We start from the raw sequence: 26,785 nt of genomic DNA, 5'->3' as shown, positions 1-26,785 counted from the left end.
ATTGTTTTAGCTGTTGTTCCCCCATTTATTTAATGAATTATATTCAGGGATCAAGTTTTCACTAGTTTCCTCTGTTTTAATTTGTACATATATCTAGAATTCCAAAAAAGATTATTTTTAAACTATTATGAAATATAGTTTTTTGTTTCCCAAGCCTGGTAAATGGGGAGGGTTGGAGCTAGGAAGGGCATCTGTCCATAAAACACATCAAATCATGAAATGAGCAGTTCAGTGCTATTAGAAACATCTGGAACAGGTTCATTTAATTTAGTGACCGTAACTATGCATTTATTTCAAAGTTATGAATATTGCTGTACTAGATATTTTGTAATACCTCAAATAGCACGTTCTTGGTGTGAAGCATTTGCTTCTTTTTTGAGGTGTCATTTTGTTGCAGACAAGTACAGTGTGTCACCAACTTAAGGCGGGGGACCCGTTCCAGCACTGTGCCATAAGTTGATTTCTGCTGTTAGTTAGTTTTTCACCGTTATTGGCGCTTACGGCACCGTAACTTACTGCAATATCAAGTTATGGCACCAAGATCGAATCTGCTGTAAGTCAGTGCAGCACTGTATTTACGGTTCTTGTTTTTTATTCACTTTACTGTGTAGATCAGCCTAACAGTTTGGCGAGTTGATGGTCACATTCACACCCAATGGGTAGTTATATTATATATAAGTTTGCATTTTTTGCAATAACCGCAACAACTTTTGGTGTCCTTTCTAAACATAATGTATTTTTGCACAATAAACATTTATAGTTTTATATTTTCTTTCAGAGCAATAACTTTTGGTGTCCTTTCTAAACATAAAGTATTTTTGCACAATAAACATTTATAGTTTTATATTTTCTTTCAGAGTACATTTCTTGTTTCCATTCTGCTGGCTGATAGTCCATAATAAAAGCAGCCAGAATCTCCCAACTCAGTAATTTCAAGATCCTGATATGGAAGAGGTGTTAGCACAGCTACGAACAATAAGGAAGTCACAGGTGACTTAGTATTCTGATATGTAATTTGGTACCTCCCATTGACAAGCTAAACCTTATGTTAGTGGTTTGTTTTGCAGTCTTTCAATCTCTATTTAAGTAAATGAAAGTTAAAGCACAACATGCTTTTCCATCTTGTACATTTATCTTCTCAACTTGTATGTAGTGAGTTTAACGCTGAAAGGAGCTGGTTAAAATATATTGATAAAATGACAGAAAGGATAAAAATATAGAAGTGAAAAGTCAGTAACAATTTATGTAAAATGAAGAAAATATATGGTCACTGGAAACATACAGTTTAAAATTGATTCTGACAATATTTATACTTGGTGGTGTCTTGTCAATGAAAATGGAAAAAACTAACATTTAGCAACAAGTCATTAAATAATCTCAACTTCATATATGACTAGAGATGTCACTGATAATTTTTCCCATTTCTCTTTGAGTAGATTACACTTTACAGGGCACAGGTAAAGAAGCAAAACAGCTGTAACAAAATACAAAAAACAATATTCTCTTTAATTAGAGCAAATGATTTACCCTCATGATTTAGCTCTCTGGAAAAATAATTTACTATAGTTTCGGAAAAATTTTGCATCTGAGGTGAGAGCCTGGCAATATTCATCAATGAGTTCTTGTGACATATCCATCTTGGGAAGGTACTCTGATTGCAGGTAGGTTATCAGTTCTTCCCCGCGCTTCTTATAAACCGACTGCAAACAAGTCACAGATTCATGGAGGGCAAGAATTGTTTGTGCATCGTTAAGGTCAAACGTTGTCTTTAGCGGGGCCAAAAAACATGCAGGCACAACCTGGAAAGCAAAATATCTTGGTATATCAGTTAGCTCAAAGTTATTGACTACATTCTTTGCTGTGATGATAAATTGGGAACTAAAAGTTCTTGGACATTCTCTATGTTAAACACAGCATGCACACAGTATTTACCACTTTTTCATGTTCTTGCTGAGTGGTAACCCCCTTCTGGGATAGATAAAAAAAAAAAAAAAAAAGTGCATGAACCAAATTACAATGTCTGAAATGTTACTGCATCTGCTCCTTTCTGTTATTACCCCAGGCAAGGAGGAATTTCTATGTGCAACCTACAAAATGAATTTTCAAAGCTGTTCTACACTAATGGAATCACTGATTTGATTTTGATTTCATTTGATTTTATCCCTTCATTTACTGTTAAATAACAATACCGCATTTACAGAATGTGGCACTGTCCAGCTGCTTGTGACAGAAAATACAAATGTCTGCATTTGGGTAATTTTGCCAATGGCATGATATTTGCTAAAAGAAAAAATTAAAATAAAGAAATGACCAGTTTATAGGACACTATGCTAACTTCCTCCTAACATTGTAAAGGAGAATGCAAATTATTTACTTGGGTAACTATGTTAATTGTCTCCTGAGATAAGGTGGGATCTAATTACATTAATGTTTCACTTATTCCTTAACCTATCATCAAAACATCTGTGCTCTAGAAATCCTGATATATAAATTTGACCATACCTGTGTATAGAGGAGCTTGTCTGACCATACATGTACATAGAGGAACTCAATAAAACCATCATACCTGTGTATAGAGGAACTCGATAAAACCAGGAGGATGGTCGTTCTTGTCACACCATGCTTCTGTAAGTCGTCGTAAAATCACAAAACAGTTCTTTTGAGCCACGGGATCAGGAAACTCTATTGCACCTTGGACTATTGACATTAACACCTGAGAGAAAAGAAAAGTACAATAAAAAAAAAAACAAATACGCTTATGAGCAATATAAAATGATCTACAGTATAATAGTCAAATACATGACTGAATCTGAAAGAATGCAGAACCAACTAATTTCAAGACAAGGAAGCTGAAAGATAGTGAGGCATCTAATAGAGGCTTAAGAAGATTTGTTTCTAAGAAACACATTTATTTGGTTGAATATATCGAATATATATACATAAAATCTTAGGTAATTACTGTACATTTGGTCTCTGATGATTGTTGACACAGAATACTAATATTTTTTTTTTTACCTCTCACCTTCCATTTACATATTCTGACAGCCAGGTCTACATAAAAACGTGAAATCTATGGCCTCTAATGCATACTTTGCTAGAGGCCATAACATTAAACAAGCAATATGGTAAAAAATAAAACAGTATTACATTACTTACTTGATGCAAGATATTGGACTCCAATGCAGCAATCACATCTATTAAGTTGTTGGAAATTATTGTTGTCAAAAAAAGGTAGTAATTCCTTTGTAACAATGTTCGTGTCCTCTTTTCCTCTTCATCGTTTTCTTCGATTGCTTCAGACAAGGCAGCAAATATAGCAGATACCAAAGGGACAAATATACTATGGAGAAATACACTTATTTCATTCTGTAAAGAATAATAACCATACTTTTTAACAATAGTCTTCAGCAGTACAAATTGCATACTTATGTGTACGAGTAAAATAATTACTATAACTACAATGCCTTAAACTGTAATTCCCATACAGAATGACTTTCTTCAGTGATACTGAAGCATAGTACCATCTCAACTAGAAAAGACACTTTGAGTGTCTGGCCTTTCTGATAAGTAACAGCCTTTCTGATAAGTAACAAAGTCCATTAGGTAACTTATATATTTTCTAGGTCTCTTACAGCTAACAGTTATTCCACATAGTACCTACCCTAAACTAACCTGCACTATACACATAACATTCAGTTTAAGAGATATCTAAAAATATATCACATGTAAAACAGCATGGGGAAAAATAATCATAATATCGTAGCTGACAAGCACAGAAGGTTGCTAAGTTGGGGTGCTACTATAGCTTCCTCACCTGGAATTTTGTAATGATTTGATTAATAAGTGGCAGATATTCCGTCAGCACTACAGAGGACGGTGTGTGCAAAAGTGCTTGGGAGGCAGGTGGCAGCAGCGGAAGTAGGTTTCCTCCGTCTAAACAAACCACAAGCCTGTGCATAAGTTGTCGTACACCAGAGCCTATAAGTTCCCTTTCAATACCAACCTGCAGGAAAGTATAAGAATTCATGACTATTTATGCAAATAGAAAACCAATTACTTTAATGGTAAGAAATAAAAATATTTCCTACATCACAATGGGTCACAGATGCAGGATAATCTATAAGATTTCATAACTACTATGGCTTTTATGTCCTTTTTTTAAATAAATTATCTCATATCATCACTTACAATGATCTGATGCTCATAAGGTACAGGCCTAATAGCCAATAGAACACAGCTACCTTCATTTATTGTCACAAGTATCATGCAATCTATTGTTATATTGAACAAATTATTAACACAAGTTGATGAATAGATACACTGCCAAAAATGAAACAGTTACCAACATTAAATTTATAGTTGGTAGATAATTAACCTGTGAAATACACTTATCATTACAGAAAGCACTAGACTAGCTGAAAATTATATATGAAAAAAATCAATAGATCACATTTATGACTAGAGTGGATGTGAAACATCCATTTTACCCTAATAGTCCTCAGATCCTTATATTTACTGTTAGACAAATATTGGAATCAAAAACTACCTGTATACTATACATACATTGAGGCAATTAATAAAAAGCTGTAGAGCATCAAGATACAACTGTACACAGCCACAAGCGCTCATAGTGTTCTGGTTAGAGAAGGCCTTAGACGTACGTGCAGTGACAGACATGGCATGACAGATGCCCTTGGCATAACTCATCTGAAAAAGACAAAAAATACTTTATTCATATTAAGATTAGAATAACCTTTTAAAGTGTAAACTACATCTTTTCACAATTTTTTTTTTTCAAATAGCGATAGAAATGTGCCTCAATGGAATGTGAAATTTAGGCCAAAGGCCAAGCACTTAGACCTATGAAGTAATTCAGTGCTGAAAGGGAAATTCAGAGTAAAGAGGTCTTAAAGGTGTAACAGGAAGTAAACCTCGTAACTGCACAATGAAACAATTTTTAGGAGCAGGTGGAAAGTAAGATACAAGAGAATATGAATGCAGGTGCAGTAAAAGGAATGAAAAGGGTTGCAGCTAGGGGTTAAAGGGATGCTGCAAAGAACCTTAAGTAATGCCCACAGTGAACCGTGTGAGGTGCACTGACGGCACTATTCCTCCAAGAAATTGTACCATACGATTGATTTCAATTCTGTAATGCTGACAAAGGGCTATGCTTTGCCCTTTGGCCTTCTCTCCGTCACGCTAAAGAGTGAAGTCTTTCCCATAAAATTTCCAAATACAAATCAACCAACCTGTCTCACTGGATCTTGCTCTTGTTGCAGTTTTTCCATAAGAAGTGTAACTTTTGCAAAAACTGGGGACAGTAAATTTCTCATCAATATTTCCTTGTTTGGTCCATCGGAAGTTCCAAAGACTATCAGCATTGCAGCAGCTTCAAACAAATATAATTGGTCATCATTTGACAAGAGTGGTGCAACTGCAAAGACAAAGAAGGGAGATCTGTAAAAAAACATTATTTCACTTCAACACATCACACTGTGTACTCAAAGAATCAGAAAATCATCAAATGACTTGTCCTTCCTTCCTTAAAAATGTCATTGAGAATTAAATAAGATGTCTGTAGAAGTAATTCTGACGTTCATCCAATTCCTGACAATAATGTCAATCTATCAGCACTTTTAAGTAGTTTGAAAAAGCCTCTTAGACAAGCTTAAAGCATTTTTGCTTATTTTTTTTATAAAGGCTACACAGTTTTCTTCATTTAAAATCTGGTAAAAGTAACTCATTTTTAACTCAACATTAAAATTATAATTTTTTCAAACATCCTTATAAAACACAAATGTCTAATTTTTGACTTGAGAATTTAAAGTCAACAAATGATCCATTTGTCAACCTTAGAAATAGCAAGATACAGCAAATCTTAAGAGTGGCTGACATTGGACATTGTACAATATATGACAAATTCATCTACATGAATATTTCTAACACCAGTAGGTAGTCCTCTAGTCACTGTTAAGATAAACAGGGTGTGCCAGAGAGTAGTTACTCTAGGAACTTCATTTTCTAACTTGAATATGGCTGAGTAAGTGCTGTCAATGCACACTTGGAATGTTCAAATGCATAAGAAGTTTTATATACTTCATAACTATGCATGAAAATCATTATACATATATAAAGGTATCTTTATATAAATAATTGGTTTTTATATGCAGAAAAAATTGTCTTTCTAGGATGTACAGAAGAAAGTGTCTTTCTTCTGTAGCTAATGACTTTCTATGATATGTGGAAGAGAGCAATGTCTATAAGAGCAATAATTACATTGTAAACTGAAAATCAGTTCATATATTACACTTATCTCATTTTACAATACTAATATATATTCAATTATTCCAGCATTAAGAAACTACAATAACAGAGCAATAAAAAGGTAAATATCTAAAAGAACATTAAATTACATGAAGATGTGAAAAATACCATAATGAATACGAGTTCTAGCACTTACTTTGACCATTATCTGGCGGAGCTAAAGCAAGGAGTTCTGTCAACTGGCTAAGAATATCTTCAGTATATTTGATAATGTGATTTTTAAGGCAGCGCACAATGCGAGAAAACAGGTAACTTGTTCTACTTCGAACCTGAAAAGCATAGAAAGGCTGTTGACATTTTTGTAGTACTAATGATAAGTTATTATTATTATTATTACTATTATTCAGAAGATGAATGTTATTCATATGGAACTGACCTACAAGGGCCAATGACTTGAAATTAAAGCTTCCATAGGATATGGCATTCATTTGAAAGAAATTACAAAAGATAATATGAAATACAGAAAGAATAAGTTATTAGAAAACAAGGATAAATTACTAAATTAATAAATAGACAAAAGCACTAATACATTATTAAATGTACAAGGGGAATTGCTTTAGCAAAATGTAAATAATTTTTTCTGCTTCCAAGGAGCCTCATATAAAATCTTAAGTGACAAAAAACTTTTCCTTCTGTAAATGAATTCATAATTAGAATTGGAGTAATAATAACAAAAAAGTACAACCAAGGTAAAACACACTACGTAAAACGATAATTTCAGAGGAACTTTTGCACCAACACCTACTCTCGGGGTTTTGTTTCTCATGCCACGTGAGTCGAGAAAGGCTGTTAAAATAGTTGGAATGTATTCTGGTTCACATGTGAAGAACTTTTCGTATCTTGCCACGCACTCAAAGAACTGAAGAGACACTGCTGGATGGCTATGACTCGACACGCCAGAAGTGACAAGCAAGCGCATCATTTCTTGCATTGCAGAAGTTTTCAACTGGGTAAAACAAAATATATCAAGAGCTTAAAATTTATCAAAACTAAGAGTGTTTAAAATATACTCATTCTGCTCTAACATAAGCACACTTAAATGTTCAAGAAAGCACAAATTTCTGTTTGAAAGTACCATATACCAACTCCTTAGGATGTATAACTTTTCTCAACATCTTTATACATATCTCTCTTGTTGGTTTATTTATTTTTATTAATTTTTTTTATACTTTCATATTACTCTACCCTTCAACTTTTTTTTCACAAATAAGCATTCTTTGGGAGCTTGCTAAGCACTGTAATGTCCTTTTTGGCTTGTTAATAATAGATCATAAAATAAAACTACTTAGAACATTGATTTAAAAAAAGTTTTGCAAGTTAAAATTCCCATTTCTCTCCCAAAGGCATAAAGCTAATCAGTTCCTGTCTTCACATAGTTTCTCACTATAATAAAGATCAATAAAGGTCATGAAAAAAAGTATTCTTTATAGCATTAAATAAAAAAAATATGATCTTTCTCTTGAAATAAACCAATAATATACATGTCTTTAGAACAAAAGACCCATCAACAATGAGTTTCTAGTGAAACATTGTAACAATTATTAGGTACTTGAACCAGATCACTTCTAACATGTGTAACTAACTTCTAAATAAACCATACCTTGCATATGCTCCCTTGCTGGTCACTAATATCATTTGGAGTATTTGGTAATGAAAAGTGGTTCCCATGAGAGGCAGGCAGAGCTTCCCCTAGACTATAAAACAAGGAGACCGCAGCTTCAACATCTTCATAAGATGAGGCTTGCCACCTGCTTAGAGTTGTTATTACATAGTCCTTGCTCACCTGTAAACAGAATTAACTTTGAATACTGATAACTGCTACAGTACTTAAAATGCTAATATTTACAATGTAAATTTTACAAAGTTTCAATTTTCTCATCAATACTTGCAAAGGAATTTAATAATTTACGATAAATGTACTTTAATAGCTTAATCTGGCTTAGCATTTCATCAAATGAATGACCATCTTTCACTCCACAGCCTTTAGTTGATTTCACGTCCTGCAGTCTGGAGAAGTCAACAATTAAAATTAAACTGAAAGTTGAATTAGACCTAAAAATATCAGCAATACAAAAGGAAAAGCTTATCATTAACAACTGCAAAAATGTATTTTCAGAAAACAAATGTCAGGGTTTCAAGAAAAATGTTTAGAAATAAGCAAACAACAGAAATGATACTGACACTAACAGTACTTACAAGCAATGGCTAGGAAGTTTTTTATCTGTATTAACCATTCAACTAGTTGTACTAAAAAATCATATGCCAAACCACGATGAACACAGTAAGCAAGCATAAATAAAATCCTTACTTTCAAGACAAGTTCTGGTACCAATGCTGCCAAGTTGTCAAAGACAACTTTCAACTTCTTTCGATACTCGTCAAACATTGCTTCTTCTTCTCCAGCTTGCTCAAAATTGTAAGACTCGTCGTATTTCGTTTTTGTGATGACAACAAACAACATGTTTTCCAATAAACCTTGCTCAACATTTGATATGCTTCCAGTCTGTTTAATAAGCTGGAAAAGAAAGGAACATGAACAAACTTAACACTATTACTCTGAAAAGTCAACACATGACAGTATTTCAATTCACCATTTCAAGATCGTCTAATGAGTTCACTCAAACATGATTTAAATTTTAAGAAAAACATTTCTCAACTAAACCACCATTGCCCAAGAGCCAAGAGAAGACTCATACCTGAATGTAGTCTCGTGCAAAATCAAAAACAGCCGCTGATATGTCATCATAATCACTTGCCAGGAAGGTGAGAAGCAGTGTAACTTTATTTTCAATAGCAGCTCGCACCATCTCTCTCTTTTCGTTGTCAGCTTTATCTAACCTGCAATCAAAGAAAAGTCAATCAGTTAATTATATTTAGTACATTTTAATAGATTCTGTGGTCCATTACATATTTCAAAAATTAATTTTGTTTCACAGACTCAAAACTATCATACATATTCCCAAAGCCTTTCTTAATAGTATTAACAGGTCATGAAACACATTGCATTCTAAAGATTGCAGAAAAGGAAACAAGGATTCGTGGAGAGTGGAACTGATTGCATATGAACAGGTAGGATTTGACATTTGTCACTGCCCATCTCGTCAAAAAAGGAAGAGATTTTGAAAATGTGAGACTATGGAATGCTATAATTCATGGCCACAGTGCAGAGGAAGAAACTGGAGGGAAATGTGGCATCAAGTGACTAGAAAATAAAGTGAGACCTCATAGACTGAGATGGTATGGACATGAGATGGTAAGGCATGAGAAACAGCTAGCCATGAAAGTGTATGGAAGAATAAAGCAGAACCACTAGGAGGCCCACAAAATAAATGAAAAAAGACACGGATCAAAACCTAGACCAGATGAGAAATCAGATAGAAAGTGCAAAAAAGTGAAGAGAGTTTACAGAGCTAACTTTACATTTAACTAAACAGAGTAGGAATCTGGTGAAAGATACTAATGACGCTAAACACTTATGGGATGCAAAAAGTTAAGGGAGACACCTCAACCCTGTGCAATGCCACTACAATTATAGCAAGGAAGATGTAGCACCATCACTTACAACAAATATGGCCTGATTTGTTAAGTGTGTGTGTGACCAAGTATATAGTAACTACCTGAACCAACTCAGGTCACTAAGAGGTCATATCTTCTATTATCCATAACACACAATCACATATAATAACAAAGAATAGGTCCTTACTGGTTATATCCTTGGGGGAAAGCATCATTTTAACAAATTCCTTATGCACTTATAACTAAATCAAGTCAAGGTTAACATCACTAATGGTATACAATATCAATATTTTTGAGTAACAATTCCTATTAAAAACTCAAAGGGTATACTGATAGTCCTATATACAACTATACCAACTCCTACAGACATCTTTTTACCAAAACGTACATGGTACTGTAATTATTCTAAGCAAATCTTGCTCTGTAAAGTACCAGTTACTTTCCAAATGTTTACATTCCACTGACTTTTCTTGGAAATCCCAACAGTGTTTAACATGCCAGGTTTGTTTTTTAAAAGCACCAGATGACGAGCAAAAAGGATATTTCCCCATTGGCTAAAACATTTCAGTACTTACTTTTGCCATGATAAAATGAGCTGTACACCAATGCCATTAATCAGTCTTGCAAGTTTGACGAGAAAATCTGAATCATCATCCTGAAATAATTCACAGAAATTTTTAACAATACAAATTTTCTGAAGGAAATGTGGTTTATGAATAAATACAAGAGAAAAATAATTCAGTCTTAGCTATCATCCAATATCAGTAAAACGTCCCACTTCTATGGAAGTAGAGAACTACTCTATGCAGCATACACAGGCACTTAAGGCAGAAGTTTGTCAGGAAGATTAAACTAAGGATTATATGCAAAACCAACCATATTTAGCAAATCTACTACAGTGAAAACTTACATCAACTGGCTTCAACACCCCAGCTTGATCCAAAACAGTCACAAAGGATTCTATTAGCTGAGTTTTAGTGACAGGGTCCATGCCTTTAGTGATAATTTCATGGATACAGTCTGCAGCAGCTTCTCTGAGTAGTGGTTCCTTCAGATGGTCTACGAGCTTACAAACAAATCTGAGGAACAAGAAAGAATAAATAAATAAAAACTGACATTTAATTTATTTTACCATTAAACAAGGCTAAAGTGAGAGAATTTGACAGGTGAAACCCAGTGATAATCTCCACTTCACTACTTTAAATGTGATTACCATCATTATCAATCATCTTTCCATTCATTATGAGCATTTGTTAGCTTTTCCCTTTATGTGGTCAAACATGAAATGAGTTCTATCTGATGGGAGTAGGTCTTGGTTTATTCCCTCTACTGTATACTGTACTATGATTTCCTGGGCCTTCCTACAGGTTGTCAACCTGCTCCGTCCAAAGCTACAGCTTTTCTGCCCAACTGTTCCTAATCCCTTTTCATGAATCTTTGAGCACCTGGATATTCTCCACTACAGAAAAATAAGTACAAATAAAATTATGAAGTCTGTTGTAAATACATTAAAAATTGCAAAGTACTTACCTATCATTGGCAATGAGGGAGATGTCAATCCATGCTATGTAGGCACCAATGACTTCATGGCACTGACACACTAACTCTGGGTTCGATTTCTCATACTTCACCTGAAAAAGTGGTTACATGACTTTCAATTACCCTTAGGGGTGATTAAAAATATCTATGCAATAACTTCCTCCAATGTTGGATTGGATAGAAAAGAAGTTTTTCCCCTGCATAGTTCTAACTATTTTGGGAGATTCTGTGAAAAGGAAAGTGAACCTTTATTAAAGTTTGATTTTATACCTCAAAGATATAACTCAATGACAAAAGGACACATAGCACTTAGGGTTCAATCTTGCAATCAGGCTACTCAAATATTACACCTAAAGCTAAACTAGAGTATTTCAAATGTACATAAAACTGTCCTCTCCTTAAAAAATGCATACAAAAAACCTTACCAGAATATTGTACCAAGAATTAGTTAAGTCCACTACACACTGTTCTCGCATAGCATCTTTGATAAGAGTGTTCCGGTCAGTTTCAGCCTGTGTGTGGATTACTTCTCGATCAACAACCTGGAAACAATGTTTGATATTATCAAACTACTAAAAACAATGGCAGATTATCTGCTGCCTGAAAATTTAGAAGTGCAATACCTTATCTTACTTTATTCAAATTCAAACCTACTTTTCCTTATGACTAGATATGGTAATACTGTAGTAAACTGATCTAATAAACATTTTGCAAAAATGCTATACCTCAGTGTCTATGGCTAACAGGATTCTTAGATACAAGTTGACAGCAGGAGGACCCATTTGTAACACTGAGAGGAGATCAGTCATGAAGGTAGGCCACCGTGTTGGGTAATCAATAACAAAAACCAGAGCCATAATCTGAGCTGTCTTATTGAGTATGAATACCTGAAAATAAAAATAACCCTGTCAGTTCAAAATAGTGAAAATTCTTGGCAAAAGAAATTCAATATTGTACCTTTTTAATGTAAACCATGCATTAGAAACTTATTACTGTATACAGTAACACACATATGGGTGACATTAGCAATGGTTGCACACATGACTCACACTGGAAGCTATGTGGTTTAATCTCAGCCTACTCCAACCTACTTTGCTATTCCTCAAGGCATGTCCCCAATTCATTTGGTGGTAAGTTTCACTTTGACTAAATACATATATGTAATCCATGCATGACACCACCTTGGAATGTTGCTATGTAATCCATGCATGACACCACCTTGGAATGCTGCTTTCATGTTCAATAAGAAACTGATAAGGTGCTGATTTGAAACCAATTTTCTGCTAATATTCTTAAGAACCCAATCACTCATAACTTATTTGCTTTTAAAAAATAATGATTTTTATGATAAAATCAGTTTTCTACATACTTACCCTCTATCATTAGCTTTATCTGCGGCTCCTTGGCGCAGGTTCAACAAGTTTTAAAATTGAAATAATCGTAAACGAAATAATCGTTAATGAACTCTCCCTTTGGAGGGTGGGGGTAAGACAGCAAATGTTTTGGTTGTCATTCTTCTCTTAATCTCTTAAAAGGGGAGGGAGGGCTCTCAATGATAGAGGGTAAGTACCAAACAAATTGATTTTATCATAAAAATCATAATTTTTGAGGTGAAACTTACCCTCTATCATTAGCTGATTATAACACTGAATGCTGGAGGAGGGTAACAGATTTCCCTTATAACCAAATTATCACATATTAGAAATATCCTCGTCACTACTTACCTGATGTATACGATCGCATGGCAAGTCAGATGATTATCTTCATGAGGTGAGGTCCAGTATTGCAAGGAAGTGGAACGTGGACCCTGAATATAACCATTGGTTGAGATTGAAACCCCTGGCATCTAAGACATAGGAACCAAAGGATTCTTTAGTGCAAAACAGGTTCCTACACTGCTTCCTTAAAGGTTAAGATTGTATGTATAAATCCCTACAGCCCTAATGGGGCATCAAAGAAGCTCATCTTCCTCAGGAGTCTCTTTAAAGTGGGGATAGAGAAAACTCTTGGAAGAGCACCGGTCTTGACATCATCTTAGCACGTAAGGATGCAATAAAAAAAGATAGTTCTTCTACAGTATGTGAACACCCTACAAACAATTATATCACATGTAACCCACTAACTCTTTTGGCCAAAGCCAAGGCCACCAGAAAGTGTTCTATGAAAGAGCCTTGGCAGAAGCCTCTCTCTGGGGTAGAAAAGAGGACCCCTAAGGAGTCTTACACCAACAAATGGGTTCCATAAAAATGGCTTAGCAGAACCTTGAGCAATCCAGCTGAAAAGCATGAACAGTTTCGCCTAAGTCAGCATGGATTTATAGTCTTGATGGAGGAAACAGACAATTCTTTGGCACCTCTCAAGAAGTGTAGTCCCTTATACATTGTTAATACTGTAAAGTGTTGTTAATATTGGTGAGAAGACAGGGACTGCCCCTGGACTTGCACCATAATCTTTACAGCTCTCACGATACTGAACAAGAAATTAGTGGACTTTCCTCTTGTCATTAGAAAAGTTCTTAGATGACTTATAAAAGTATCTGGAGCTCAGGAGCTAGACGACAGTTCTATGCGGTTAGGCAAAGCATTTTGATATTTCAGTAAAGGTTCCCTGTCCCTGCCTGACGAAGCAGATTTGTCTATGGAGGTAATGCCCAGAACTCTATTGATATGTGGAAGGACTGGGAACCAATGCCTCCTCGGCTACCACTGTGCGATTAGAAACATGGTGGAGTTCCTGGTAGTCCTAAATTCTAGAGTAGCCCCCCTCTACAGCGGAAACATAGGGAAGGAATACACGAATAGGTTTGTCCAATCTTGAATCATATTGTCTACTGCCAAGGTTTGGGGGCCCGGCACTAGGGAGACATACAGATGGAGACTACGAGTCAGCATGACTGCAAAGAGATCAATGAGGTCTTGACCAAACACTCTCCAAATTGCCTTGCAAACTACAGGGTAAAAATCAATCGCTGGAGAGTACCTGTCCTGGATAAATTAATGTGTCAACCAAACATACAGTCAACCAGGAAACAACTGTGGCATATGGACATTATTCATCCCCACTGTCCAGTGGCTAAAGTCCTGGTGGCAGCTACCAAGGTTTCCGAACTCATGCAGCGAGCTGGAAAACTGGCCGATAAACTTTTGCAAGGTGGTTATGGTAATAGCTACCGAAGTTAAGGGCGGAAGCACTGCCCACCAAATCGGTGCACATTCAATTCTACACAGTTTACCTTTTGGCCTATGTAAGAGAATGAGGGGTGGTAAGAGGTGGGCAATTTATGTACAGACCTCAGGTTTGTATGTTAGAAAAAATACAAATTACTTAGAAAATTTGTCATTTGTTCCTACAAAAATACAACCTCTCGGTCTTTACATATGGGAGATCTACTCTTGGAGGGAGGATTCTGAGTAAATCTCTGAACTGACTGGTAGTTCAGCTCACCTGGGTACTATATTCCTGGTCATGAAAGAGCAAAGGAAGGAGACCATACCTCTGATCTATTGAACAAGAGAGATGTTCAACTGCCAGACATCTGGGCATTTTGAACTAATGGAATGTAATATCCTTGATTTGAAAAGGTTTGGATGAGCCTGTAGGGCCCACACATGGACTTTGCTCACACTACATCTTGCCGGCCGTTACCCGGTGACAGTGACCCAGTGCACCAAACACACGGACGAAAAAAACACAGCATTTCACATATGATGACTATAATACATACCTCTTCGTTATGATCATTGTCCTATTTCATGTGCAGGCAGTTGGTTATCGGTGGGGTTTCTGTTCTGAGGGTGTGATAATAACTGAAAATCCCTGCTAACTGAAAATTGGTGATTTTCGTGGGGCTTATTGGCGCCGAAAAGTGCCGATTTTCGGCTACTGGCGCCAATAAGCGGAAATCATTAATTTTTGGTGCCGAAAATTGCCTATTTTCGTCGCTAGACAAGCGCTGTAAAACCGGATCGCCGTTAATCAGGGACTGCCTGCATTGTTACCACTGTAAGTATTGCACTGCCAGCTTTCCAACCATGTATGTATGAACTTCAGCCCGATATCCTGTACCATTTTTTGTGTGCATTTCTCTCCGTTAACAAACACAAATGCTTGTACTTAATCCCTGTTTCTACCTGTCCAAGGTCAGAATCTACGTTTTGGCTCGCATGGGCCCTTGACCTGTGTGAACGTTCTGTGAATAGCTGTGAACTCCGAACTTCATTCGTACCTGCCCTCACAAACCTACAGTGTCGGAGACTATAAAGCTAAGAATAACCAACTGGTTTGTTCATAGTCAGTTGGACTCAGTCCCTCTCTCTCTTTGCTAGAGAGAAGGGAGGATTTGCACCTACTAGTCCAAATGGAGCTAGATTATAGATAGGATACTCAGTTATCTAGATCACCTGCATGCATGCCCATCCAGCACGTCATGGCTCGTTGAATCCATATTTCCAAATAGAGACCAAAATCCAAACAATCCATTCGATAACCAAGAAAACAAACCCAAATTTTACAATACTTGTCTAAACGGCTGGCCATATTTGCCGACAGAGAAGAATGACAACCAAAACATTCGCTGTCTTACCACCACCACCCTCCAAACGGTAGGGGTAACTATTGAGAGCATTCATTAATGATTATTTCAATTTTAACATGTTGAACCTAAGCCAAGTAGTTGCTGATAAAGCTAATGGTAGAGGGTAGAGAGTAAGTTTCATCTCAAAAATAATGTTTACAGTGTTCAATATTATTAGCATTCAAACATCCCATAATCCATGAAAAGGTGGTACGGAAGAAACTACATGGACAATATAGCATATTTAATCTGGGCCTTCTACATCCACAATTATAAATAATTTTGGACAGAATTGGGACTTGGAGACTGTTTTCATAGGTTTGCCTTACAATTGTGAAAAAAATGTTTAAAAATAGTTAAATAATATAAGTAAAAATTACTAAAAAAGGCTTTAAATACAAGGCATGCCTAAATAAAAGGGATTAAAAATAGTTATGGATAGCATGACGTGCTTCGCTAACATACGTACTTTCTCAGGTTCATTACACATAAAGAGGGTTGACATCCAGTGAGAGAGATGTTGTCGAAAGATTTGCTGTTCTTCAACGGAAGAAGTTATATATCCTGCACGAGCAAAATGTTCCATCACCTGCAAATAAATCTTGGTAAAACATTTTTACTTCAAGAAGTATGTTAGCAATGTTAAGAAACACTAAAAACTCCACTAATATGGCTGGTGGGCCCTGGCAATGATTTTATCATAGCAAAATAGGTATACAATCAATAGCTTAGGCTAATATCACATCCCGAATTGGAGAATGCTCATATGGAACAAATCATAATACTAATCTTAAATATAATAACAGGCAATATGACTTCTCTAAAATAGAATAAAATAATGATTATTAATGTACTGAAATACTGCCTGATTAACAGGGATGAAGAACTTGACTCAAATACTATCATGATTGGTGTTCCAAATGGGGCATTTTTTCAAGAAAGAGTAGTTAAATGATGAATGACTAAGCATCTGATAATTCCCCACAAACTACTGAGGATAGCTCACTTTGTAATCACTGAGTTGAATATATCTACTTTCTTAACTATTATCTGGTTAAGGTGATATACAGTATAATAGAATAATGTGGCTCTTGCACTGCTTGGAAACACCAATAAACAATAAATACACTATAAACTAAACAGAAGTTATCCTGCTAACTTCAACAACGTAGCACAGACCTGAAGGCAAACAAACTTGACTTTCTCATCCAAGAGAGTTCCGCCTGTATTAAGTGTTGCTCCACACATCTGCCATCCGTCTTTACTTTCGCGAAGTTTCTGCAGGTATTCAAGAGCCTGAAATGATAACGACACATTATAAAAGTAAGATGAAGAATCTTTAAGTTTTGTTTCATCATAACACCAACAACCTTGCATATGCCACCATTTATGGTCTGTAATGCCCCCAGACCTTTTCTTTCCCTCTTTAGGAGATACAAGTGGGACTGATCATTAAAAACTAATTAACCACTTTGAGCCAATTCAACTGGGTGCTCCCCAGCCTGTTTTCTGTGGAACTTTTTCTGTGGAATTATTCTTGGTTTTTTCTCTTCTCATTTTTAGTTTTATGCAAAAGAAAACTATTGAGATGGCTTTGTCTGTCCGTCCACACTTTTTCTGTCCACTCTCAGATCTTAAAAACTAGAGGTTAGAGAGCTGCAAATTAGTATGTTGATCATCCACCCTCCAATCACCAAACATACCAAATTGCAGTTCTCTAACCTCAGTAGTTTTTATTTTATCTAAGGTTAAAGTCAACAATGATTGTGCGCCTGGAAACGATATAGGACAGGCCACCAGCGGGCCGTGGCTGAAAGTTTCATGGGCCACAGCTCATACAGCACTATACCGAGACCGCAGAAAGGTACATTTATTTTCAGTGGCCTTGATTATATGGTGTACAGAAAACTCAACTGCACCGAAGAAACTTCAGCACATTTTTACTTGTTTTATTTGAAGACAAAGTTTCACTATTTTTTTCACTACTTTTTCTTAATAGCAAGATTAATGAGTGACAGACATTGTAGAAATATGAATTCTTTACACTTTAGCAGGTTTTACTCGCAATATAAAATAAAATGTAAATGCCTCGTAAATATTCATATACACACCCTTGTATGTTGTTCGTGGCTCTCTGGAGCCCACAGGCCTTGGAGCATATGGGCATCCATTTTGTCTGGAAGAGGTTGGAACAAACTCCTGTGATTACTTCATTTAGGCAGTGATTCTGAAAGTATAGAAGATTTTAAAACATAATTATTGTACTCACATTAGATAAAACTTTTCAAGATGCATAAGCTAATGAAAACTTACCATATACATAGTTAGTGGTTTTATGTCCCCTACAAAAAACAATAAACTACAATATACAGTACTGCATTCCAGTTCAGTACTTGTGCAACTATGAAAATTACCCTCTGGTGGGGGTGTAAAAACACTGCCATTGTAGTCTTACATATCGTAAAATTCAACTAAAAGGATAACTGCTGCCTTGCAGACTGACTTTTTTAGTCAAAGGCTTGGCTCACCGCCAATAACTGTGGTTGGCAACTGCAAGGGCAGGTGGTCGTATAAACCCTTAGTCAAGTCTTCAAACCACTCTGGATGCATTCAAGAAGACTGACAGAAGTAACTGGAGAAGGCAACCAACCGATTATCTAAGGGATAATGGTAGTGATGACAATGACTTGTATAACTATGAAAGCAGAAATGATGATTAACGCACACACTTGGGCTCTCTCTCTCTCTCTCTCTCTCTCTCTCTCTCGAAGAAGAAGAAGAAGAAGAAGAAGAAGAAGAAGAAGACGAGGAAGAAAAAGAAAAAGGTTATTTAATACTGAGTCATAAACCTAATAATTTTTTTTAAAGTGACAGCTAACACACTTTCTCTCACACTCATTCAGTACTAGTACTGACTGAGGAACTTGCATGTATGGAATGTCAGGACCATAGCTCAAAAGAATTTGATACAAATGAGAGTAATATGCAGCCACAGGAAACTACAACTAAATAATGGGAAACTGTAAACGCTAAAATATTTCACTGTCAATGGAAATGGCTGAGTAATTATCTAAAACAATAAAACATATCAGAATACATTTTTTTTATAAACCCCTCTTTATCGTACCCTTTGGCTGTGTTACCTCTATTCCAGGCTCTAAAGTACCCATATCAAAAGATAATTGGTAATTTCAAGTTTTGTCTGACTTTACTGAACAAGATGGAGGAGTGGGGAGGCACGAAAAAATACATGTTTGTTTGTAACACATAGGATATTTTCATAATAAAATTAAGTTTCATATATACTTGCCAAGTAATTACATAGCTATAGTTTCTAACTTGCACAGCTTGTATTTAAAAAATTGCAGTAGCACTTTCATTGTTTAGTGTAGGTGACAGGCCCCGCCCACTACCAGGAATGCTGGAAACAACTTAGCAGATAGCCTCAATGTGTTTGTGCCCTTATGCCCACCCAAGGGAAGGAGGGCAGGCTCTGATTCTGTAATTACTTGGTAAATATATACGATACTTAATTTTATTATGAAAATATCATTTTCATAAGAGTAACTTACTAAGTAATTGCATAGCTGAATCCCACATTGAAAGGAGGGTGGGATACATGGACATATTCTTATTTAAAACATTAAGGCATGGCAGGGGTGTAGCCAGGAATTTAGCAAGGGGGGGGGGGCTACTTTTGTGGAAGATGAAGCAGGTGAGTGCAGTGAGCACCTACAGCTGGGGGTCTGGTAAAATTCTGATGCACATGAAATGTATATTTTTGACATCTCCATGAACCAGTATTAAGTGCTTCATTTGGTGGAATAATAATAAATTATTGACAAAATCAAGAAGAAAGTATCACTCATTGATGTTGCAATACCATGGGACACCAGAGTAGACGAGAAAGAAAGAGAAAAAATTGATGAGTATCAAGACCTGAAAATCAAAATAAAAAGGATGTGGAATATGCCACTGGAAATTGTACCCATAATCACAGAAACACTAGGCACGATCCCAAGATCCCTGAAAAGGAATCTGGAAAAACTAGATGCCGAAATAGCTCTGGGACTCACACAGAAAAGTGTGCTACTAGAAACAGCTCACATAGTGAGAAAAGTGATGGACTCCTAAGGAGACATGATGCAACCTGGAACCCCACACCATAAAAACCACCCAGTCGAATGGATGACTGTGATAGACCAAAAAAATATATACAGTATATATATTATAAAATAATAATAATAATAATAATAATAATAATAATAATAATAATAATAATACAGACAAGAGGAATATATGCAGTAGCTGAACAATAGTAATTCTGAACTTTCAGTATACAAAATACTAAAAATAAAACAATGAAGACACATAACGTCAATCAGAAGACGAAGACGATTCTTATGCCCAACAAAATCATCTATCACTTTGTACACATCTATCGTAACATCATTATAAATCTCCATAAGTGCTGACCCTTCCAACCGCTCCTCACTCATTGTAGATCTTATGTCCATTTTTATTCTCCTTAGTGCTGAAAATGAGCAATCCATACAGCAGGTCGTCACAGGTATAGTTGCTAGAAACTGCAAAAGCTGCTTAACATTAGGTAGCTGTGTATATGCCTTAAAAGCACCAATGGCAGTGGATGGTCTTTCATGGGCCAAGCTGCTTTTCCACCTTGTTTCCCACATTATTAATTCACTGCAAAGGGAAGTTGGGTTTGGAAGATCTTAAGTATAAATGTTGGCTGAAGAAACAACGATTCAGTATTTAGATCTTCAATCACAGATGAAATTAACTGATAAAGTTGGAGAACAGGATGATCCTTTGGAAACCTTGTTCTCATTTCTGATAGAACACTTGTCTGAGAGGGTTCATTTGGTGCTTAGAGGCCAAGTAAGGTCGCTCAATGAATGGGAACTAAGGAAAGCAGGTATCCATTGGATGCTGGACCTAGGAAGAGACAGAGGGATTCAAAGCAAAGCTGCAGGAAGGATGTGGGATGCGGCTGGCCTTTTAATACCATTAGACAAGAAGCGGAGAACGGCAACCGTTGTCTGTGTGTCTCTTCAGCAGCCATGAAGAATGAAGAAAACGTTGGGAGCACCTCAGAAGTGGTGCCATACTAGAAGATAATTGGTGCACATCCAATAAGATGCCTTTCCAGTCGCTGTCTGTTGAAACCTGGGTGTGTGCAAGGTTCGACTGAGGGGGCAACTACCCGTGGGCAAACCCCACCGGCCTCCCTTGGACATCTAGTATGTCTTCTCCCAGGTTCAATCTCTTCGGGGTCAGTCGGGGCTGGGACCTTTGTCTGCCAGGCGAGTTTGAGTCTCCAGTGGGATGAAGAGTTCCACCCCTATTTCTGGTGACAAACTTCATTTGTCACTTTAATGGAAAGTTCGGTTCCAATAAGCTGTAGGTCCGTTTTAAGTAACCAAATGATTCTTAGCCACGCAAAATAAGTCTAATCCTTTGGGCCAGTCACTAGTAGAGCTGTTAATTTCAGCAAACCTAGTGGTCTCTAAACTGGCAAGGCATCAGGTTTCCCAGTTCATGGGAGCCAGGACTGGGACCTTTGTCTAAAAGTAATAGGGCTAGATGCCACCCCCTCCACTTGAGAAACCATCATCACTTGTCACTTTGCAGAAGGAATGGCACCATCTGATCTTCTTTCCCAAAACACCTTCTGAATTCTACCTAACTCCAACACTGTTTCTTGTCACTAGTAGGTTAATTTTTTTGTCAAACCTAGACTCTAGACTGGCAATGGCAAGGTTTAAGTACCTTCTAGCCAGGCATGGGAGTAGGTGGATTAAAAGTAGGAGGATTCTCCTACTAAAATTAGACTACATTTACAGTAAATTGTATGAGAATCATATTTAAGATTTGATTAATCTGGTCTTGCAACTTTCGCTAGAATAGCAAAACTAATGAACCCCAAAGAACTACTAATGAACCTCAAAGAACTAGAGAAAATGATTCTGAAAGCTTTTAAGGCTTGAAGGCTACTCAAATAAGCATTAATACTTCACTGAAATCCAGCCATATAACTGAAAGTCAGCAAACAAAAGGTGCAGCAAAACCCCGATATTACTCAAAAGTTGGCTATCTGCCAAGTCATTTCCAGTATTCCTGGTGGTGGACAGGCCCTGTCACCTACAATAAACAATCAAAGCGATACCGTGATTTTTAAAATAAAAGCTGCAGTGCGAGTTAGAAACTTATGTAATTACTTGGTAAGTTAATTATATATATGAAATGTATTGTTTTGTTACAAAAATCCGATGCTTTATGATAACCTGAGTAGCTATTTCAAACAGTTAACAAAAATGATAAAAGATCTGATTATGTAAAGTAGGAAGTCCAAATGACACAAACAACTAAAATACAAAAACTATTTTAGAACCTAAACTAAAATGAGTTTTTCAAAGTATACTTTCCTAAAATGATAGCACCTGCAAAAAAAAAAAAATTGGCATTAATCAGTCAAAATAAAGTCAAAATAAATAATTTTATCAAAGTACCATCACCATACGACAAGAAAAGAGCAAAAAATGCTAAGTTTTCCAGACAAATGCAATTTTTTGTTAAAGAAAAGGAAAAGTGTGTAATGGTTAGTTCTTTGCAGAAAATCAATATATCTATGTGCTATGGCAGACATATTTAGAACAATTTTATGCCAGTGAGGGTGTTTTGGAGCCAGTCTGGGTTCTTCTGAGTTTATGTGCCAAAATGAAATTTTATCTATCCTATAAATGCTAATGTGTACAAAGAACAGACAAAACAGGGGCCAGATTAAGCATTATTTGCCACAAGCAGCTAGAAAATATAAGGAAATGAATTTATGGGAACTGCAATTTTTTACTAAATTCCAATTTTCCTTTGTCTTATAATAGTGCTTCAGTTAGTTAACATACACCTAAGATGAACTCAGCCTTTTTACCATCAAAATTCTCTGATTTTTTCTTTGAATAAAGTAAAGGAATTTAAAATAAATGAGCTTAATGACTATAGACTAAGCTAAATTCCTTTGAATAGGTATGCTAAATTTTCTCATACACCATACATGTAAAATCATACATCCAAATAACTGAGCAGGCATTGTTAAGGTCTTTCCCAATGCAAAACTCTATGTTAGGTAAAATAGAATACATATTCCCTTATACAGATTTTTAGATTCACAAAAATGTTTTATAATAAACACAGCACTATTGATTGTGTATTGATCATTCATACACTCTTCAAAAAATAGGATTTAACCCTTTGTAATTATGACTGACAAACTTTCATTACTATTCCCTTTGACTTTAGGAAATTCTTTATATTTAGACATTATCAATAATGAGTTACATTAAAAATATTAGTAAGCTTGTAATAAAATTATTCTTAACTTTGTTTACCATGTAACAAAACATTTTGCAATGCTGAGAATATGTACATTTAGTTCCGTCATAAATGCTTGGTTAATCTAACAAATACATTCATATATCAGACTTGGAACACTTTTGAAAGGCCACTATTATAATGTAATGTTAGCTTAACGGAGGTTCCAGGGGACCCCATCCCTAGTAGGTTGGGGTAGGAAGTTTAGCTTACTATATATATTATTTCTCATTAATTTTTGTTCCTTCTTCTCACCTTAGAATCCTTTAAAATAGATAGTGAGCCATCTATTATTGTCATATAGCCTATGAAGAGGATTAAAAAAAAATTTCTGAATAAAATGAATATAAAATTTGATAATCACATTATAAATTAGCTTTTAGAAAGTAATACTGAATTGTAAAAATTAAACTAAATGTACACCTTAAAAATATACTATGGTACAGCATGCAGCAAGATTCGTGTGACCCAATTTCAGTGATTTTCATTCAAAAGTCACTAACTGGCAACTCTTACCTTCTTCACATTTCTAATGACGCTAAGCTGCAATGATGAAACATTTTGCAACTTTGCTAAAAAAATGACACTGTTCACTAAGCATGGCTTCGAAGTACCAATGCTATATTTTTCATCAAAATATCAGCTATATCATTCTAAAAACATTAACACAGTAATTTTTAATTATGGTAAATATGAAAAGACGTAAATACTTAACGAATTTGACTTTTTAGATACCACATTAATGTATTTAATGTAAAGAATGTATCGGAGATGTAGTTGTGGGCGTGGTCTAACCAGATGTCAACTGTTTAAATGGCTCATGTTTCCTCCCCTCACCTTACCTGTAGGCCAAGTGCACTTCCCTCTTCTCGATCACATCACTCTTGTTAAGCCTATAGGCCTATGAAGAAAATAATGATGGAAGCATACCACACCAAGACTGTGCAGGAATTTCACAAATCCTACTTTATGGTCTTACAGACACCCTTTATAAGTTACAAAGATTTGATGCAAATATATATTGTACCTATCTGAAATATAGCCTAGTATGTTATAAGGCCAATAGCACAGGCCTAGACTCCACAGCCATACTATTATTTTTATTTTATTTGTTGTTGTCATTCTCCAAAACCTGTACACAACAGGTGTGGCTGGTAATGTCCAACCTGATTACTGTCTTCCATTCCTAAAGTAAAAGTAAAATAATAAAAATGTGGAATTAATTGTATTCTAATGGCGAAGATTGCTCTCCACCTTGCTTATTTATTTATTTATAATTTTTTTTCTTCAAACTGAAGAAACCAGTCACGGGACTACACCTATGTAGCCTTGGCTATAGCCTAAGTTATGACTTGTAATAACTTATTGCAAGTATTGAAATCATGATCCTGGCTAACATTTGTTCTATACACAAAACTACAAAAGCAAAAAGAGGTAATAACTTTGAATTCATATCCCAAATGCATCAATTTTTATCAATAGACTATGCTCTGCTTAACTTTTCTTTTTCACTCCATCGCAACGTCCTCTTTCACAGTTTCATTGTATCCAGACTGACGGTTCCATGACTTACAGGAGTCACGGTGAGCCGAGGGATTCATGCTATGGTAACCTATTTAGCTTTCATTCCGAAATATTTTTGTAGTATGAAATATTTTTGTTTTTCATAATCCAATATATTTCATTGATAAGATTCTACATAACAAGCGACCAATTTTTCCTCATACACACACACACATTTACAAAGTAAAATATAAAATTTAATAATAAGTGGCAACTTGAGAACAACTCTTGTCCAGTACAAAAACAAAAAAGTCGCACGAATTTTGCCGCACAGTTTGCTGTACAACATCAGCATATCTGATCTGCGGATGCGCTTTAAACTATTAATGTGCTGAATTCTATAAACTATGAGGTACTACAGTGACAAATGGCTAAACTAGGCCCAAAATGAACCAGATCAGGCCTGGGCTACCTCTACCCGGCCATATCACGGCCTTAGCTTCGTCCACCTAAAATAGGAGTGAGTTACCTTTAAGCTGCCATTAGCCCCTGTTATCTCAGTCTAGCCCAAATAGGTCTACGGTACTTTCAAAATCCCCAAATCCCAAACTGTTAGTTGACAATGGCTAAAATTTAAGAACTAGAACGTCAAAAGGTCAAATATAAAATAAATATTAGTAATTTGACACTTGACAGCGGAGGAGGCCCATCCGACTTTGCATGGCCTAGGCTAGAAAGTTGGCCAACGCGACCCCTCCACTTTTCACACACTTATTTACATATAAACTCACTTATAACTGTCCTCTCAATGGCGCATTACACATCTTCTCTCACTTTAGAAGTATGTTACGGCGTCTCCTGTAATCCGTTCGGAATTTCGTGTGCAAAAGTCGCGGAGAAATCGCCCGGAGTGAATTCCTCCAGAACTTCCAAGTCAGGTTGTTTGTTTTCTTCTTCTGGACATTTTCTGCTCGAGGCCGGCCAGCCGTCCACGACGTCGAGAAGGAACCGTTGCATGGGCTAATAAATGCTATTTAATGATGGTCTGTAAAGTTTTTATAGTTTAATTAATTTTAAATTTTCGAGATTTTAGTTATAAATATCTAAAGGTATGCGCAAAAATATACAGCATAAATGCTATGTTTGACCTCGGTGAGGGAACCGTTGCAAAGGCCAATAAATAGGCCTACTATTTAATGATAGTCTGTAACTTTATTATTACTTCATTTGTAATCAACGAGATTATAGATAGATATATTTATCATTACGTACAGCAAATATGCAGTATAAATGTGATTTTTTTAACTTGACTCAAGTGATATGGATATAAATTATTAAAATTGTGGGACACCAAATTTTTGAAGTTTACTTTGCTGTCATCTCTTACTCGTTATGACAAATTTAATGGACACTTATAAATTTTTTCGACGAAGTGGGCAGAAAATTAAAAGATAAACCAATAAAAACAGCAGTTTAATTCATTCTTGAGTTTTGATGCAAGTTGTGATGGAAAGAAAATTCGTTATTGCAAAGAAATAGGGAAAATACCTGTCTTCACTCAATCAGACTACAGAGTTGGTCTTAAATAAAAACGACTGCTCGATCATTATAAAAGGAACAGGGCTTTGAACTCCACCATACGCCTACACAGACGGCTCGTTAGCATTTCATGAAACTTCCCACCCACATTGCATCATTCACACATATGTTGCACATGTTTTTGTAATTCCTGGATACTGACCCTGCCTCTTCGGTAACTATCTAACACTATCTGTCGAACCATTGTTAAGTGTTCCTCTCCTCCTTCCCACAATGAGTCTGAATTATACACTCTTCACCTGCCCAAAACTTTTTTCTGTTTATTTTCTAGGAATCTCTGCATTCCTTACCATATTGATTTGTTTGGAAAAAGGATTATCATCTTTATAAACCTAGCATTAA

General features: G+C 35.9%; 1 protein-coding gene across 1 annotated transcript; it reads right to left on the bottom strand.

Annotated features, from left to right (window-relative positions):
* Positions 1 to 1,223: 1,223 nt before the first annotated feature.
* Positions 1,224 to 25,857, bottom strand: LOC136847344 (exportin-T-like). The gene is made up of 20 exons (XM_067118929.1): positions 25,636 to 25,857; positions 18,064 to 18,179; positions 17,132 to 17,248; positions 16,422 to 16,541; positions 12,105 to 12,266; positions 11,805 to 11,921; positions 11,371 to 11,471; positions 10,751 to 10,919; positions 10,416 to 10,495; positions 9,021 to 9,162; positions 8,633 to 8,839; positions 7,925 to 8,107; positions 7,070 to 7,270; positions 6,461 to 6,593; positions 5,250 to 5,434; positions 4,564 to 4,707; positions 3,815 to 4,003; positions 3,157 to 3,366; positions 2,567 to 2,713; positions 1,224 to 1,799 (listed from the first exon to the last, which is right to left on the bottom strand). The coding sequence occupies exons 2-20, from the start codon at positions 18,121 to 18,123 to the stop codon at positions 1,530 to 1,532; spliced, it is 2,937 nt and encodes a 978-aa protein (XP_066975030.1). The 5' UTR covers positions 18,124 to 18,179; positions 25,636 to 25,857; the 3' UTR covers positions 1,224 to 1,529.
* Positions 25,858 to 26,785: the final 928 nt, after the last annotated feature.

Source organism: Macrobrachium rosenbergii, chromosome 16, assembly GCF_040412425.1.
Source record: "Macrobrachium rosenbergii isolate ZJJX-2024 chromosome 16, ASM4041242v1, whole genome shotgun sequence".
NCBI lineage: Eukaryota > Metazoa > Arthropoda > Malacostraca > Decapoda > Palaemonidae > Macrobrachium > Macrobrachium rosenbergii.
Note: the sequence above shows the minus strand (reverse complement) of the source record. Positions and strands in the feature narration are given on the sequence as shown.